This window comes from Emys orbicularis, chromosome 9, assembly GCF_028017835.1.
Source record: "Emys orbicularis isolate rEmyOrb1 chromosome 9, rEmyOrb1.hap1, whole genome shotgun sequence".
NCBI lineage: Eukaryota > Metazoa > Chordata > Testudines > Emydidae > Emys > Emys orbicularis.
Genome location: NC_088691.1, coordinates 72,679,669 through 72,697,255, shown reverse-complemented (window position 1 = coordinate 72,697,255; position 17,587 = coordinate 72,679,669). Strand labels below are relative to the sequence as shown.

Genomic DNA, 17,587 nt, shown 5'->3' with positions numbered 1-17,587 from the left:
ATTGAAGTCTGTGGGGGATTTGGCTATTGACTTCGATGTGTGTAAGATTGGGCTCACTTTAAATCTTGCTGTACCAGAACAAATGGTTTGTCCTTCTAATGCCTCCATTAGTTACATTAATATAGTGGTTCAAAGGAAGGAAAAGAACTCAGCGCAATTGTGTAGTGCTATCCTATTGCAGGAATTTTTTTTCTCAACCCCAGTTTATGCCCTAAAGCATAAATACTGGTAACCCTTTTAAGTGATTAACCTAAATAGTGTAACTACCAGTGTTATTCTTGTTCATATTTCTTTAACTAATTATGTGTGTATATATGTAAAACATTATTTTTAGCATGTTTGATGCATGCAAGTACAGAAGAAATTATTATTTTCTCACTTTGCATCAGTTTTCATTGGACTTACTGCTGATTCCCACCGGTGTGAGAGGAGAATCAGATCCAGTATCTAATGCTCTTTTTGAATCTTGTTAAATTGTGCTTCTCAGTAATATCCCGTGATGGTGAATTATGCAAGGTAAATATACTGTCTGGGTGGGAAAGTATTTCCTTTTATCCATTTATGTTTTGTGCCTTTTTGAATGAATAATCTTTAAAATATGGTGTTTTCACCGAAATCTGAGTGAAAGCTGTAAAGGCAAAGAGGGCTGTTTACAATAAGAACAACAACGAAAGAACATAATTGACAATTAAGTGGTGGGTTCTGAATGCAAAAGAGGGAAATATTTATGGGAAAGGAACTGAGATGGAAATTACCCCATACTTGATCTCAGCCCAAAGATTATCTATCTTGGGAAGTTTAAGGAAAAATTGGTTCAGCTGTTTTGAGAAATGGGAATGTGGAAGGAAACAGTTTCCCCATATGTTCTGAATGACGTCTGCAGTCCCATGTATCCCAAATGGCTGAAGCTGAGCACATAAAAATCAGAAAATTCAAACCTGTAACATTTCTACCATGGTAGGCCACGTTACATATACAATAGGGGAGTATTTGGGGTGGATGTGTATATATTTTCCTTCTTACATGACTTCTCAGACATGCCTGTTTGTTACTGTACAACCACTGGAAATTCTGTGCATGTTGCTACATAGAGCAGCTGCCTCTTTAGCTCCATCCAAAAATCCTCCAAAAAGCCACAGCAGAGTAGTGGTCAGGGGCTGCTCTAACTGTTGGCAAACTAAACAGCAGCAAACTAGGGCAGCAGATTTCTGGGAGAAGCGATTTTTTTTTTTTTTAAATTCTCATGGCTTTGTCTTTTCCTGCTGCTGCAAATGCTGCCCTCCCAGAGCTATCCCTGTCACTGGCACACACACTCCCTTCGACTGCTCCCTGCACAGAGCTCCTCCTCTATACCAGGGGTAGCCCTTCTTCTGCACAGAGCCTCCAGAACTCTACCAGACAGCCCCACTCACACTTCAGAGCACCTCACCCACTGTACCACACAGCCCCCAACTGGACCATACAGCCATACCTGCGTTACCATAGAGCTCGGCCTTGATACCACACAGCCATGCTCACTGAATAGCGCTCCACCCACTGTGCCACACAGTTCTGCCCACTGCACATGGCTTCACCCGTAGGGGAAGCACACTGAAGTTTTGCCAACGGCAGCAGATTGTGTTGAGTGGCCACTGGTGCATTCACATTTCAGGATCATCTGTGGCTTTGGGGGAAATGAAGATGATTCCTTTTGAGGGTCCTTCTAATCCTCCCCACGTTTTATGGTTTGTACCCTAAACTTGTTCCCCTCTGCATCTCATCCTGGATGGGATGATCTGTTCTTTGATCTTCGGTCAGTGAATTCAAAGAAGTTGGAAAAAGAAAAATGGTTGTATCTAATATCTGTATTCTGTAACGATGTGCTTGGGCCGATTTTGTGTATTTAAGTGAGGTGCATGTTATAAAGCATGTGTCTGCAATGAGAATTAAATGGTGGTAGAAGCCAATGTACAGTAACCTTACTTGTGGAATATCTTGTAACTGAGAACCCAGTGAGGAATGCATAATAAATCCATCCTCTGCCAGTTTTAGTTTGTTGGCTCAATGCCTGCAATTGTGCAGATATTAATGGGCAGGTTACTAAAATGGCTACTCCAGAAGGTTTAATATCTAATGTACAACACTTAGACGGCATTTAATTATAAAGAGGTCTTTTATGTTCTGAAAAGAATGCTGACTTTTTGTGTGTCCGATATTCAAGAACTCTTGCCAGCCTTCTGCATCTCTGCTCTATATCTAATAGAGGGGACTCTGAGGTAAAGATGTATATTGTAATTTGTCTTCAATAAAATGTCCTGTACTAATGTAATACTCATGCAGCAAATGGGAAAAATCTGGTTGCTTGTTAAAAGTCTAACTACATTATTAGAGGTCAATGTTTTTCTAAAAATGAATGTAGAAGAACTGTGAATCTAAAGGGTAAAGTTTTATTTATTTATAATCTCTTCTATGGTGCTCATCACTGTAGTAACTTAGAACCTCATAAATACCAATCAATTTATCTTCATGGGGGAAAAGTATTATTCCCTGTCTGTAAAATGGGGATTTGAAGTATAGATAAATGAAATTATTTACTAAAGGTCAAACAGTTAGTCTGTGTCCAAGCTAGGAATATAAACCAGATCATCTAAGTCCCATTCCAGTGCCTTAGCCACAAGCCCCATCCTTCCTCTCAATCATTATTGCTGTTGACATTTTCTGTTTTTCAGAGTAATTCACAGAGCTTCCATGCAGGCACACCCAGCTTTCTCACAAGTTTATGTGGAATATTTTCCTGTAGGAAATGTTGTTTTAGACTTTACATTTAGGTACTGTATATACTGAGATAAAGCAGATGGTTAGTGGCAGAGAAGGTGTTGGGGGAGGTTGATTGGTCAGAACAAACAGAAAATCTAGACAGCTTGTATGTGCTCAGTGAATGTAAGAAAAGTCAATCCTGCTACCCTCCCTGTGACAAATAAGTCAAATTCTTCAGCTTGCAATACACGCCTGCACAATACTTACAACATATTTTAGAGTTGACACTTGGCAAAATATATATAAAAAGGTGACCCCCAGTCAGTGTTTTTATTCTGTCAGTGCCTCCATTTCTTCACATTAGCAAGCAATATCAGTGTCCTCTAACCAGCAAAAACTTGGAAAGGCAAAGCCAGAGAATTTGTGTCAGGATCCCACCTATGAAGTAGAATTCAGGGCAATAGTTTGGCTGGGACAAAGTGTATAAGCAGAAGGCTTACTCTCCTTTTTGTGTTTTCAAAGCTTGACGCAAACCTCATTGAAGTCAATAGAAAGACTCACTTTGACAGCAATGGGCTTTGGATCAGGCCCCAAACGTGAAACTTCTTTACAATGTGCTAATCTTTTGTTAACTGATTTGTGAATTTTAAATGGAACATAATGGATTTTAAGAGAATATATTGAATAGTTTGTGAACATGCTGAGTTCCACATTTATTTTATTATTTTACTAGAAATATGCCTGTGAATACATGATGAACTACTCCATAGTACACTGCGGTCAAACTGCTACTTGGTCTTTTATGTACTATTTATATGAGTACAGTTTGTGCTATGAGCTGTTAGTTACTTTACCTTCTCCTCACCAGTACAATAAAATAAAATAAAACAAAACAAAGCTCCAGTAGGACTTGCCTTCTTAACAGTTCTAGCTGTTGTGATTCTCACTGTTAGGATAAATATAAAGTTTTTATAAGATTTAAAATATTCCCAATGGAAACCATGAACATTTATTGGAGAAGAATAAAACTTTTTGTCCTGAAATGTCTGTTATGAAATTGCTTGTTTGGCAGGCATGATTAAGCCACACTATTTTGTAACCTTGTTTTTTAATCATAGCCTAATTTAGGTCTCTGAGTGGGTTTATCAAAACTTGCAGCAAAACCCAGAATTATTTTTTGAAGATTTTTGCTTTGTATGAAATGTAAATTCAGTATTCCTTGCAGCTTTATCTTGAATGTATTTAAACGTGAAAATCTAATTTTTTCCTTTTTTTTAAACTTAGATAAAAAATAAATATATTTGATATAATACTACATTTTATAGAAATTAAATTGTACAGTGTACATGATTATTTACAAATGTGTCTAGTACTGGTAACTGTCAGAGACAGGATAGTGGGCCATTTGCTTGATCTATTATAGTCTTTTGTGCATTATGTTTAAAATTGGACAAAGTAATTTTGCTTTTATTTTTATAATACTTGTTCTTAAATACAACTTGCAGACAACAGTGATAGAGGGTAATACTATGTATAAATTATATTTTAATGGTATTGACTATCCTAAAATGTAACCTTTCCCAGTTAATAAAAGCTCCATTCAAAATATAATTGAGAAATGTTTCTTGATCTATAAAGATCTAGGTGCATTGATTCTTTCCCGTATGCTATATTTAGAATTTTCATTTGGGCTGTATAATGAGTTAGATTTTGGCATGTGAAACAAATTTTAGTCAAGGCTCATCATTTTCCTATATAGACTGGATAACAGGATTCTTATTTTTGAATATTTACCCAAGGGAGCTAGACACTAAAGCAGAAAGAGTTTGTGTGATTAAACTAAGCTAGATTTATTACTGTGGGTTTTTTAATGGCACATTTTCTATAAAATTGAAGGAGTAAATGCCTCAGCCCTTTAGCTAACAATAGAAGATGTAGCATTTTGAATAGTTTCTACATATTTTTGGATAATTACTTAAGTAGAAGCAGTGGAAGAAACATAAACAAGATCACTCTGGAAAATGCATTAGAATAGTTTTGTTATTATCTGCTGTGGTCATGCTCTTCCGACCACATTGTGTTCTTGCATTATTATACTCTGTGTATGTCTTGATGTAAGTAAAACTACTGTTTAAAATGTATTTAACAAAAATAACATGAACATAAGACACTGTGGGTAAGCACCATGGTCCAGTTATCTGGCCTGTGGGTCTGATCCTATTGACCATACTTGCATGATCGGTTCCATTGGCTTTATTGGGACTGCTAGCATGAGTGAGAGTTGCAGCATTAGGCTTTAAGGCGGAGATTTTCAAGAAGCTTAAGGGAGTTAGTTGCCCAAAATATACTGAAATTCAGTGCGAGGCTCCTAACTCCCTTGAAAATCCCAGCATGAATGACTAAAAATACTGTTCTGAGAGGCAAATCTATTGCTGTCAATCAGAAAACTTCATCTGAATGTGTAGAAAAAAATCCATCGTTCTAGGTAAAGAACTCCATTCACGGGATGGTAGAAATGAATATCAAAGACTATGGTTGATATCACATCTGTTTTTGCTTTTTCTTTGTAGGTTACATATTTGGGTAAGGTGTCCACAACAGGGATGCAATTTTTATCAGGCTGCACAGAAAAACCTGTCATTGAATTGTGGAAGAAGCACACACTAGCCAGGGAGGACGTCTTCCCAGCCAATGCCCTTCTGGAAATCCGCCCCTTCCAAGTCTGGCTTCATCACCTGGACCACAAAGGCGAAGCCACAGTCCACATGGATACCTTTCAGGTGGCACGTATTGCCTACTGCACTGCCGACCACAACGTCAGCCCAAACATCTTTGCTTGGGTTTACAGGGAGATCAACGATGACTTGTCCTATCAGATGGACTGCCATGCTGTAGAGTGTGAGAGCAAGCTGGAGGCCAAGAAGCTGGCTCATGCCATGATGGAGGCCTTTAAGAAGACTTTCCACAGCATGAAGAGTGATGGCCGGATCCACAGGAATAGCTCATCTGAGGAATTGTCTCATGAATTCGAATCTGATGATGGCTGACTCAACTCATTGATGGTACAGCAAGGGCAGAAATTGCCTAGGGAATAGGAGCTGATAGATGAATAAGCAACAACTGATATCTGGAATTAAAAGACGGCCAAACACTTGGCTCACCAGCTTTTTAAATCAAAAGAGCAAATCAGTACCTAAAGATATGCATCATTAAAGTAATTATGTTACATTGAAATCTGCTGCTGTTGTAAATGTGAGAAAAAGCTTCCCCCTTTCCCGCCCTCTCCCCCCCATTTCACCTCCCCAACCCATGCACCATCTAATCTTTATAGCCTAGTATAGTTCAGGTGTACAATCTGAAGTTGATTCAGTCCAGTTTGCCTTATGAAATCCATCAAGCAATTTTAATAGTAGATTCTCTGGGATTCATAGCTCGGATCTGATGCTGCTATGCAGCAGCAAGTGGAAAAGGGAGCCCCTTGGTTCAGAAAAACGAATCCCTTTCAATGTCCTATTGCAAAATCCTTTGACCTTACCTAGGCTGAAACAGCCATTCATAAGCTTTTTGACAAATGGCCTGACATTCTGCAGTTTATTCACATTTCACAATTTTTTAAAAAGATGCTTATATTTACACATTATATCATATGCTATCCTTTATTTTATTCATTTTGTCTATTTTCTTAATGTACCTGCAGCCACTCGTCTCCCACCAAGCACCATTAAATACAATTTCCAGGATACCAAAAAGGGGAAAAAAAATCCATGATGGCTGGTAATACAGTGAACCAGCTCCATTATTTCTGCTGAGAGTTGAGTGACCTGTTGCTAAGACCCGTGGTCTTTCACCAGTTGAACTGGGACTTATGATCCACCTCAGGTCTGAAGTTATATGAACATGGTAGCCTTAACTCCACAGTAGTCTCCATCACCAACCTAGTATATATAATTTGATGTAGCTGGTACTCCTGGGTCACAAAAGCCAGGGGTGTGTTACCATAATAGCAAAGTGTCTCTGACAATTAAAGGCACTAGTCCTTTTAGAGTCAGGTTTGAAATGATTGGTTTGTACTGAAATGATTGAGAAGTTCACATTAAGATATCCTGCACTTTTCCTGGTCCACGGACAAAAAGGTTCATAACTTTTGTAAAGGCAGAAAAAAAAAATCAAATAAAAACAAAACTTTTGGTTCACTAAATGTTTTTAAGGCCAAGAGCAGATGAATAGTTTGCAGGTAATGCTGCTCCTTGTTCGTAATCATGGTAATGGTAGGGGCACTAGGGCACCTTACAGAAGCCTTAAAAGAAAGCTATGTGTCTGTGTTTTATGTGTGTATATATACACATTGTGTGAGAGAGCATATGTATGCCTGTGTTAAAGCATGTAGATTGAGCATGGAGACATGCTGAGGAGGACCCACGGCTCTTGAAAATATGCTTGTTGCTTTCCAATGTATGTAAACTATTCTCCAGCATAAATACATTCATACTTTAATAAAAAATATGTTTGAGTTAAAGCTATGATAGTTTTAGGCTCTGTTTCCAATGCAAACTCTCTGTTTTTATTTAAAGTACCTTGGGTTCTGTGTTCCACTGATGATAGATGTTTTACAAACACCAATTAAACTGATTAAAAATTATTATAGGCTTATTTATATATACACCCCTCCCAAACAATTAATAGGATTAAAATATTAATATATTTACATTTAAAACATTACTTTAGTTTCCAAAAGGGATAATGGAATTTTTTACAATTTCCTGTTGAGCTGAATTATTACTATCTAAGATCAGTTTTTAACTTTTATTTCAAGGTGTGTAGACACCAGTTCATACTTTCTGCTTTCCAGTAGGTGGCAGAGATTTTTCTCCAGACAATGAGTTTAACTTAAGAGCCCTATCAACCAGAAACAATATCTTGCCTCCACTACCATGGAATGGTTCATATCTGGCATCAGCATCCAGTATGAAGAACAAACAAGCTCAGCAAGTTCCTAGAATACTTTGGTATTCAATCTTTGAGTGCCTGCTGCAGAGAAATGATCAAGAGTACAGAACTCTGAGTCTGGAGGGCCTAAATGTGATTCTCAAAGTTGAGATTTCCTTCTCCTCACTATGGCTATTAAGAAGTTGGGTTAATCTACAGTCTTTATCTTTGCTTAAAAAAATAAATCTGAACTCTGATAGGCAGGTATGTCTCTTTATGGTCAAAGTCAACATTTCTTCAACTTTGGATCAAATTCTGCTCACTTCCTCAGAGTTCTAGCCTGCATTTAGCTATTTTTGGACATTTGGCAGCCAAAATTGTTGTCACTCAACTTCTCAGATCCATTCTCTGGTCCTTTTCATAGTAACTCCAGGTGTCTCTTTGACAAGATTCAGTGGATTCCTCCTGATTTCACCATTACTGATTATATACAGTATCTTACATGTGTGTTGGCAGGAGACAGGTCCAAAAAGCCAGAGCTTGCAATTTTATAAGGCTATTTAAAGAAATGTATCTTGATTAAGCATTACAAAATCTTGATTAAGCACTAAAAAAGTTGCCAAGCCATGGAGCCAGATTTTTACTAAATGGAGCCCTGATGAATGTGTGATGGATTTTTGTCCTTTATATCTTGTATCATTCTTATAATGTATTGGAAGAAGGTTGCCAAAGCTAAAAACAAAACTATAAATAACTGATATAATTAAATATTTGTATACCCAGAAGGTAGGACTAGAGAACATTGCTGTGGGCTGTGCTGTACCATAAAATATCGAGTTTCTGAATTTTCTGGCACTCGTTTGTGTCAAAGTTTAACATCAATTGTTGTATTTAATAGATTGTTATGGTCCTAAAGTTTCTCATTGGGCCATATGGCAAAAAAAGTTTTACATGCAAATAAAGGGCAGTAAATAATCCTTAGTATTTATTTATCAATCAGTGGTATGTGCCACGATTATTATTATTGAGGTGTGCACTACGATCATTTGTATTGTGTTGTAAAATATTCCCAAATTACCTGTATAATAGTGATTTCAAAAGGAACATAAAGAAACCAATGGACCTGGTCCCATTATAGATACAACGTGTTTGTACCTTTTAATAAACATAACAGAATGGGATAGAATTGGAGACAAAAATAGTTACTGTTACATTTATATTCACATTCTTACAGCATATTGAAAACTGTTGAACACATTCTCTTTCCCCAAATCACCAAGAACTTCTAGGTCAGAGATTCTCAAACTGGGGGTTGGGACCCCTCAGGGGGTCGTGAGGTTATTATGTGGGGGGTCACGAGCTGTCAGCGTCCACGCCAAATCCCGCTTTGCCTCCAGCATTTATAATCGTGTTAAATATATTAAAAAGTGTTTTTAATTTATAAGGGGGGGGGGTCGCACTCAGAGGCTCGCTATGTGAAAGGGGTCACCAGTACAAAAGTTTGAGAATCACTGTCTAGGTCTAAGTCACACCAAGGATAAGTGAAAAGGCAGATTCTAAACCTCCACTTTCACTAAAGCAATGCAAACAGTGCACTGGACTCCAATAACTAGACAGATACTCGGGGATTTATTCCAACATAGCTTTATTCCCTATTGCCCCTTAATGTACTACAGTCAAGTCTCAATGCTCCGTCTCCCTCTCTAACTTCAACACATTTAATTGCCCGTGAAAGAGGAGATGCATGTCCTTCTGGCTATTTTGGCTGGTTGCAGTTGTCAGAGCCTCCATGACCAGGAATGCCAGCAAACTCATTATAATGCCACATAGTTGATTTTAATGGGAGTAGGAGTAAGAGATCATTTAAATCAGTCTATCTGATCTGAAAATTTTGAGTGAAGAAGCTTCACAGCTCTAAATTTTCACTTGCTTTAGTAAATAGTAACTTCACGAAACAGAGGAAACTTCACATTTTGATGATACCAGTACAGTCCTGCATTCAACGATGGGAAGATGGAAAAACATGTTTTGTGATACAGATTGCCATCTCCTGTCCCCTGGAGTCCCTCCCGCAACACACAACGTCAGACAATGGTAAATAAATCTGACTTGCTATAAGGTCCAAAGCCATTACCTTCTGGTTTTACTTGTTTAGTGCATTATTCTACAATTGTACCTTATGACTAGGGTTCGTAGACATCAACTAGTCTGGAATAATTTTGTCTGGGTTTGGAGATATGTTTAGGTTACATTTCAAAATTAAAAAAATCTTATTTAAATTCAAAGCCTTCAAAAAAATTGGCTGATTTTATGTTTGTTTGCATCTCAATTTTGACTATGCTCCTGATCCTTCTCATGTTTATATTGGTGTAAACTTTTGTTGCCTTCAATGGAGTTTCTACTGACTTAAACTAGTGCATGTGAGAGGAGATTCCAGTCCTCTCTTCTTGATGGCCCTGACTGAGGCTCAGTCCAGCAAAGCACTTAAGCACATACTTTACTTGAGCTACATGAATGGTCACATTGCTTAAATGAAACTAATCATGTGCTTAAGACTCAGTGCCCCAGAAATCAATGGATCATGAGCTAGAGTATATTACTCCTATGCTTGTCATACCACATGCTCAGACTCAAGGTAGGTCTACACAGCAGTGGGTAGGCTGACACATGCTAGCTCAGCTTGAATAGCATGCTATAAATAGCGCTGTGGTTGTGGTGGCACAGGTAGCGGCTCAGGCTAACCGCTTGAGTACAAGCCTGACCAACCCTCTGGGTACATACATAAAGGGGCTAACCTGAATTGCTGTGGCCTCACATCTCTCTTTATTGCACTAGCACAAGCAGAGCTAGTGTGTCTGTGAATCTGTGCTGGGAAGTACACTTCCAGCTCCCATGTAGGCATATCCATAGTGGGGAGGGGGATTGTTTTAGATACATGGTTTTAATGAAGTTACAATGATTTATACCAGCTGAGAACCTTACATATAATATGTCACCAACTCTTGTGATTTAGTGCAACTCTCGCAATAGTTGGTGTTTTTATTAAACCCCAGCTCTCAGAGGCATGAGATTATGTGAGACTCAGGTCTTGTCTTTTAAAAAAGTAAGTTTTCAGCCTTCCTGGTTGTGGAGGAAACCTTAGAAATGTGCCCCAAGTGTATTCTAAAGACTCAAAAACTAGCTAGCAAGTAAATAAATCATCAAATTTATTATTTTTTTAAATCTCCTGATTTTAAGCCAATCTTACTTTTTTGGTGGTTCTGGCTCATGATTTTTGAACATTTGGGATAAACTATACTGTATATGAGTATGGATATAAATACTCTCTACCATAAAAAAGCTATGTGAGATTGAAGAAAAGTTCACTAAAAACAGATTTTTACAAGTCCTGCTTATAATCTAGAAACAGTTGCTGATATGTGAGATCTAACTAAATTGATTAAGTATTTGTGAAATGGGCTGGGCTTTTATTTGTTTTTTTATTTGTTATTAAAAGAATGTAAATTTTGTAAAACCAGCAAGTTAACAAATATATTTTTTATAAAGATCTTAAAGACACAGATATTGTGAAGGTAAAGTTCTAAAGTGCATCATAATTTGTCCTTTTCAGATTTTTGCTACATTACGTTTCTTAGCTATGCTAAGGCAAGACCAGAAATTAGTTTTTCAGCCACCTGTCAGAATGTTTAAATATAGGGCCAAATCGTTAAGCAAAACAAATGTTTCCACTCAAGTAAAAGAAGGAAGATTTGGCCGATCTGTTAAGAATATTATTTTCATACCATAGGGCAAAAAGCAATAACATAAATATGAAACATTGCAGTTAGGTTTCACTTTCAACTAGTTTGCCATGGAACTCACTGTAATAAAATATATAACAAAGATAGTTTCTAATTGACTGAAGATATTTTTTTCCTACCAGGATGAATACAGTTTGTGAACCCACTAGTTTAGTCTGATATACGCTGATATAACTAAAGTTGATGGCTGTGCAGAATAGCCTTGAAAGAAAACATAGCTACCGTTAATACTGTAGATTTTCCTTTAGTTTCCTCAATAAAAAGGAAATGCTCTGTTTTCATAGTCAAAAAACAGATGATGTTTATAGCAATGAGGCATCCTCCCAGCCATCCCACTGCTGCTGATTCTCAGGAATATTTTGCTGCTACGTCAGCAAAGGGGTTGCATTAAGGTATTCTGTCCTAAAATTGTTCGTAAGACAGGGATCAAAAATTCTAAGTGGGACATCAAGGAGAGCAGCATTTTGATCATTAAAACCTGAACTTCAGCATGGAACAGGGCCAGTCTTTAACCACAAGTATTTGCATCAGTGCATTTTATGACAGTAAGGAAGGAGAATATGCATGATTATGCCTAGAACTGAAGGATCTCAGAAAACTAATTCTAATGGGGGAAAATATCTGATTTCTGCTCATACTGTATGTTTTCCATGGCTCTGAGAGCAATTGAGGTAAAGCCAGTTTTATTGCACACAGGTTTTTTTGGGGTGGTGTGTGGGGGGTGGAGATTTAATTTGTTTCCTGTTTTTTAAAAAAAATCTGAAACATAAAATTAATATGCTTTTCCCTAAAACTCTATCAGTGAATAACTTCACTTCACATGAGAAAACAATTGTACATGTCTAATGGATTACATTTAACATTCCTAAAATAGACCAATAAAAGATTTGTGACTGGAGGGTTTGAAATAAAGAGGAACCCTCAGATCAATCAATCAGATTATTTTACAGTTATCACATTCTTGTGAGCTCTGGGTCTCCAGTACTGTTTTGTTCACAGTACATTCTCTCTAAAATTTAAGGATCTGGCTATAGCCAGATATTCTTTTGTGCAACTGCCACATTTTGAAACAAAATGTTTGTTAATAGTTTAATAACAGTTTTGTGGGGAAATGGTGAGTGTATATATATATATATATATATATAAAGGAATCCTATGTGCTGGAATTCAGATAAATTGTGCATCTGATAACATTAATAAACTTGTAAAAAAAAAATTTCCATAAAGGGAAGCAAACTAATTTGTCTATTAAAAATGTTACTTTTCAAATGTTACATGCATTATTGACAAACATAAATACAGACTATTTACCAGTTCTGTGTCCAATTGTTTTTATATGTCTTTAGAAATGATATAGTTGTGCTCATGTTCCTATTGATTTTAATGGAGCAGGGAGGTGGGGTAGGACTGGAGCCTATATTTCCTGCATTATCTTGTGCATAATTTGAGAAGTAAAATGTAAAGTATAGGGTTGTGAGCTCATTGAATAGGGAGGTATATCTGCAAATTCCTGTCTATCAAGAGAAGACTTTGCAAGAAAGCGGTACAGAGGTGAAAATAATTTACAGTACTAAGGACATTTTCCCACTGTCATCATTCATCTTTTTCTAAAAGGTCACTCTTTTTACTAAATCAATTAAAAGCCTTCCTTCTGATATAAGATTTACAGTTATTACCCCCAAAATGTTCTTGTTTAAAGAGCTTCACACCAAAATATCAGTCAGCCTCCCCCCAGTTTTTATTTGCCTTGTGCCAATTTGAGTAAGTTCAATATTTAGACCCCTATTGTCCCCCTATATCTATCCACACACCAGTCTTCCCCATTGTGTGCAGAAGAGGGTTCAACTATCTCCTTGGCACCATCCCCCACTGCTCCAGAGTCTGCAGAGACCACTCTGTGTGGCCTGCAGTCTACACTGGGTTATATACCAGTGGTGCTTGTATAGGCAAAGTGGAGTAGGCCCAGCCTCAGGGTGAGGAGAATGGGTATTGTCCCCCTTCCAGGCCCATGTGAGTTCCCCGGATAAGATGATGCAGACTCAGGCTGTATGATGTATTCAGCACAGCTTCCCCTGTCCCTGGGTTCTGAGCACAGTTGCAGCCAGGAGCAGTCCTTGGCTGTATGGCTTTGTCACAGATTGGCTGGCCCTTTGTGGGGAGCTGAGCTCAGCCTTGCCTGTGACACTGGTCCTGGTCTGGCAATTTAATTATAATTAGTGCCCCCAGGTGTGAAAGGATCAGGAAAATACTGAGGAGGGATGGGGGAGAGCTCACTTAGAAAGGACACAGGACAGAGAAGGTAGGGCGCTCCCTGGCTCTGGGAAGGGCTTGGGGAAAGCAGACTGTAGAGAGCCACAGAGATGGAGTCAATCCCTGTGGTGGGCATGGGAAAGGGGGCAAAACACAGAGGGGTCTGCCCTCCAGCAGAGAAAGAAGGAGCTTGGAGGACCTAGGGAGAAGTCAGAGGTCTAGGAATCACAGGAGAGGCGGTGCTAAGCACAGGCTGCAGGGAAGTAGCACAAAGGCCTTGAAGGTAACAAGTGGCCCAGGGAAACAGCAGTGTGTCTGAAGGCACAGACTTAACTGCTTACTATAGGGTCCCCAGGCCAGAACCCAGAGCAGATGGTGGGCCAGGGTTCCTCTGCAAGCCCAACGTAAGGACTATTGATCTAGGTAGAGTAGGGCTAAAGAGTGAGCCTAAATGACAGAATAACCCTAGAAGAGGTAGAAAAATATTTTGTGTTGGGACGTTTTTGAACTTTTAGTTGTACTCTTTTCACCCCCGACAGATGGGACGTAGCTGGAGGGCTGAGTTGTGACAGAATCAGGCCATTGCAGGGCCAAAAAGGCAACCAACAGGAGGCACTAGAGGCCCCCTGCAAGGCCTCAACCCGACAGAAGGAGATGCTACAGTGGTGAGTGCGACTGCCTACAGGCTCCAATGAAGTAGGCTGCATTAATATCACCAGTTTTCCCATTAGGACTCTCTTGTGAGTCATGTTTTAAAGGCTAATTCTGCCCTCAGATACGTATGTAACTCCCAAGTTCTCCTATACAGCTCCTAGTTTTAATGAAGGCCAGAACTCCAAATAGGGTACTTTACTTTCTGAGGATGAACTGGATGCACTGGATTAAGTTGATCTGTGTAGCTTCCCACAAGCAATCTCTTCATTGCAAATTGGTAGCCTGATGATAAGCCACTTAGTGGCTCCATGTGACTGTTAGCAGAGATCTTCTGGAATGAATAACCACCGCACTGCACAACCATGCAGCTGATCCTACAGATGCAAGTGAATTAGTGATGCTACCTTCTTTTAATTGTACAGGCAGGGACTTGGAGATGACTAGTTTTTGACAACTGGGAATATTACTCTAGCTAAGAATACTGGCCCTCAACAAATAGTGAATTATTACCTTTTTACATGGTCTTTTAAGCCTGCTTTTTATTGGAGAAAATGTACCTCTTCACAAGTTGATCTGTCGTTCTTTCTGACAGTTATGTGCATAGGGGATCAACTCCATGGACTGGCTTCTTCCCTCCCCTACAACAGTTCTAATCCTATTAGACTCCATTAATTTCAATAGTGTTACACCCGTGAAAGTAAAAGGAGTACCAGGCCCCATGCTTCTGCAAGTGGTAGCTGTTCTGCAACAAGTCCTTTTGAAAAAAATGGAAGTGAAGAAATATAAATTCTAGGCATTGCTGGTTGTTGCCTAGATTATATTAAATCATATACCTGAGAAAATCACTTGGCATAGTAACCTATGTTTAACAAGAAAATCCTGGCTAGAAAACAGCCTATGTACAGCACAAGTACAGTACAGTACAGCACAAGAAGACAAAGCCCAGGCCTGAAGGAGTAAAATTGTTTCAAGCAATCAATTAAACCAAGAGGCACCATCTCCAGTTGTCTCCAGTAGGTTCTTTGATGCCTGGGTTGAAAGGGCACGTACAAAATAGACTTTGAAATGTTTGTTCAGCCTAAAAAAATCCTTGTTTGCAAGTAACTTGACCAATATGTGCGCATACAATGGTGAGGCCGAGCAACTTTCAGTTTATAAAATGCCATGATTATATGACCATAATGAGAGAACTGGCTCTTATCTAAGAAAACATTTTTTTTCTGGTTATTGTGTGTACCATAGAGCAAGTAAATGTCTACACCATATACCTCATCAACCAGGGAGGTGAAGCATGTTACTCTGCAGAGTACAGCATCTTTTTCCTTCCCACCATTAGTAGAATAAGAAGATATCAGCAGAGAATATTGTGCTTTTAGGTTGAGTTGGCCATTACACTCTCAGTGATTTTACACTGCCGGCAAGGAGAGGGAAAGTATTGTTGTCTTATATAATTAATATAAAGTAGGGACAATATAGTTTTTCTGGAAACCTTGGACTTGTAGGTTCCTGCCCTGGCCTTACAGATTGTGAAAGCTTGCAATTAACCGTCCATATTTCTTTCCTGGAAACCAAGTTGTTCATCAATCTGAGTTAAAGGTCCTATGCATGTGATATATATATATATATATATATAAAGGTCCTATATATGTGATATATAAAGCCCACAGGTAAGTGGGGAACATGGAGACCTGGGAGATGGGTCGGAAATAGGAGGGAGCATGGGCTATAATGGCAGAGAGAAAGGAGAGTCAGGGCAAAACTGGGAGGCAAGATCAAATCAGTATCTTAGATGCCTATATGCAAATGCGAGAAGTATGGGTAATAAGCAGGAAAAATTGGAAGTGCTAATAAATAAATACAACTATGACATTAGAGGGTCCTGTGGCACCTTTAAGACTAACAGAAGTATTGGGAGCATAAGCTTTCGTGGGTAAGAACCTCACTTCTTCAGATGCGAGTAATGGAAATTTCCAGAGGCAGGTATAAATCAGTATGGAGATAACGAGGTTAGTTCAATCAGGGAGGGTGAGGTGCTCTGCTAGCAGTTGCTTTCAGGATAACACTGAACAGCGCACTGATACACAGATACCCTCCCACCAACAACACAGGAAGAAAAACTCCACATGGACTCCTCCTGAGGGTCGAAATGACAGTCTGGACCTATACATAGAATGCTTCCGCCGACGTGCACAGGCAGAAATTGTGGAAAAACAACATTGCTTGCCTCATAACCTAAGTCGTGCAGAACGCAATGCCATCCACAGCCTCAGAAACCACCCTGACATTATCATCAAAGAGGCTGATAAAGGAGGTGCTGTTGTCATCATGGACAGGTCTGACTACCAGAAGGAGGCTGCCAGACAACTCTCCAATACCAAATTCTACAGGCCACTTTCCTCAGATCCCACTGAGGAATACACTAAGAAACTGCACCATCTACTCAGGACACTCCCTACACTAACACAGGAACAAATCAACATACCCTTAGAGCCCTGACCGGGGTTATTCTATCTACTACCCAAGATCCACAAACCTGGAAATCCTGGACGCCCCATCATGTCGGGCATTGGCACTCTCACTGAAGGACTGTCTGGATATGTGGACTCCCTACTCAGACCCTACGCCACCAGCACTCCCAGCTATCTCCGTGACACCACTGATTTCCTGAGAAAACTACAATGCATTGGTGACCTCCCAGAAAACACCATCCTAGCCACCATGGACGTAGAGGCTCTCTACACAAACATCCCACACACAGATGGAATACAAGCTGTCAGGAACAGTATCCCTGATGATGACACAGCACAACTTGTTGCTGAGCTCTGTGACTTTATCCTCACGCACAATTATTTCAAATTTGGTGACAATATATACCTCCAGACCAGTGGCATCGCTATGGGCACCCGCATGGCCCCACAATATGCCAACATTTTTATGGCTGACCTGAAACAACGCTTCCTCAGCTCTCGTCCACTCACACCCCTTCTCTACCTACGCTACATTGATGACATCTTCATCATCTGGACCCATGGGAAGGAGACCCTGGAAGAATTCCACCATGATTTCAACAGCTTCCACCCCACCATCAACCTCAGCCTGGACCAATCTACACGGGAGGTCCACTTCCTAGACACCACAGTACAAATAAGCGATGGCCACGTTAACACCACCCTATACCGAAAACCCACCGACCGCTACGCCTACCTTCATGCTTCCAGCTT

At 39.3% G+C, this 17,587-nt stretch overlaps 1 protein-coding gene across 3 annotated transcripts in view; it reads left to right on the top strand.

Moving 5' to 3' along the window:
• The window catches only part of PID1 (phosphotyrosine interaction domain containing 1), a 161,357-nt gene extending 155,540 nt beyond the window's left edge, over nucleotides 1-5,817 (top strand). For all 3 annotated transcript variants that reach the window (XM_065411180.1, XM_065411183.1, XM_065411182.1), the window contains one exon: nucleotides 5,307-5,817. In XM_065411180.1, coding sequence (XP_065267252.1) covers nucleotides 5,307-5,783 — 477 coding nt within the window. In that variant the 3' untranslated portion in view covers nucleotides 5,784-5,817. The remainder of the gene's footprint in view (nucleotides 1-5,306) is intronic.
• Nucleotides 5,818-17,587: the final 11,770 nt, after the last annotated feature.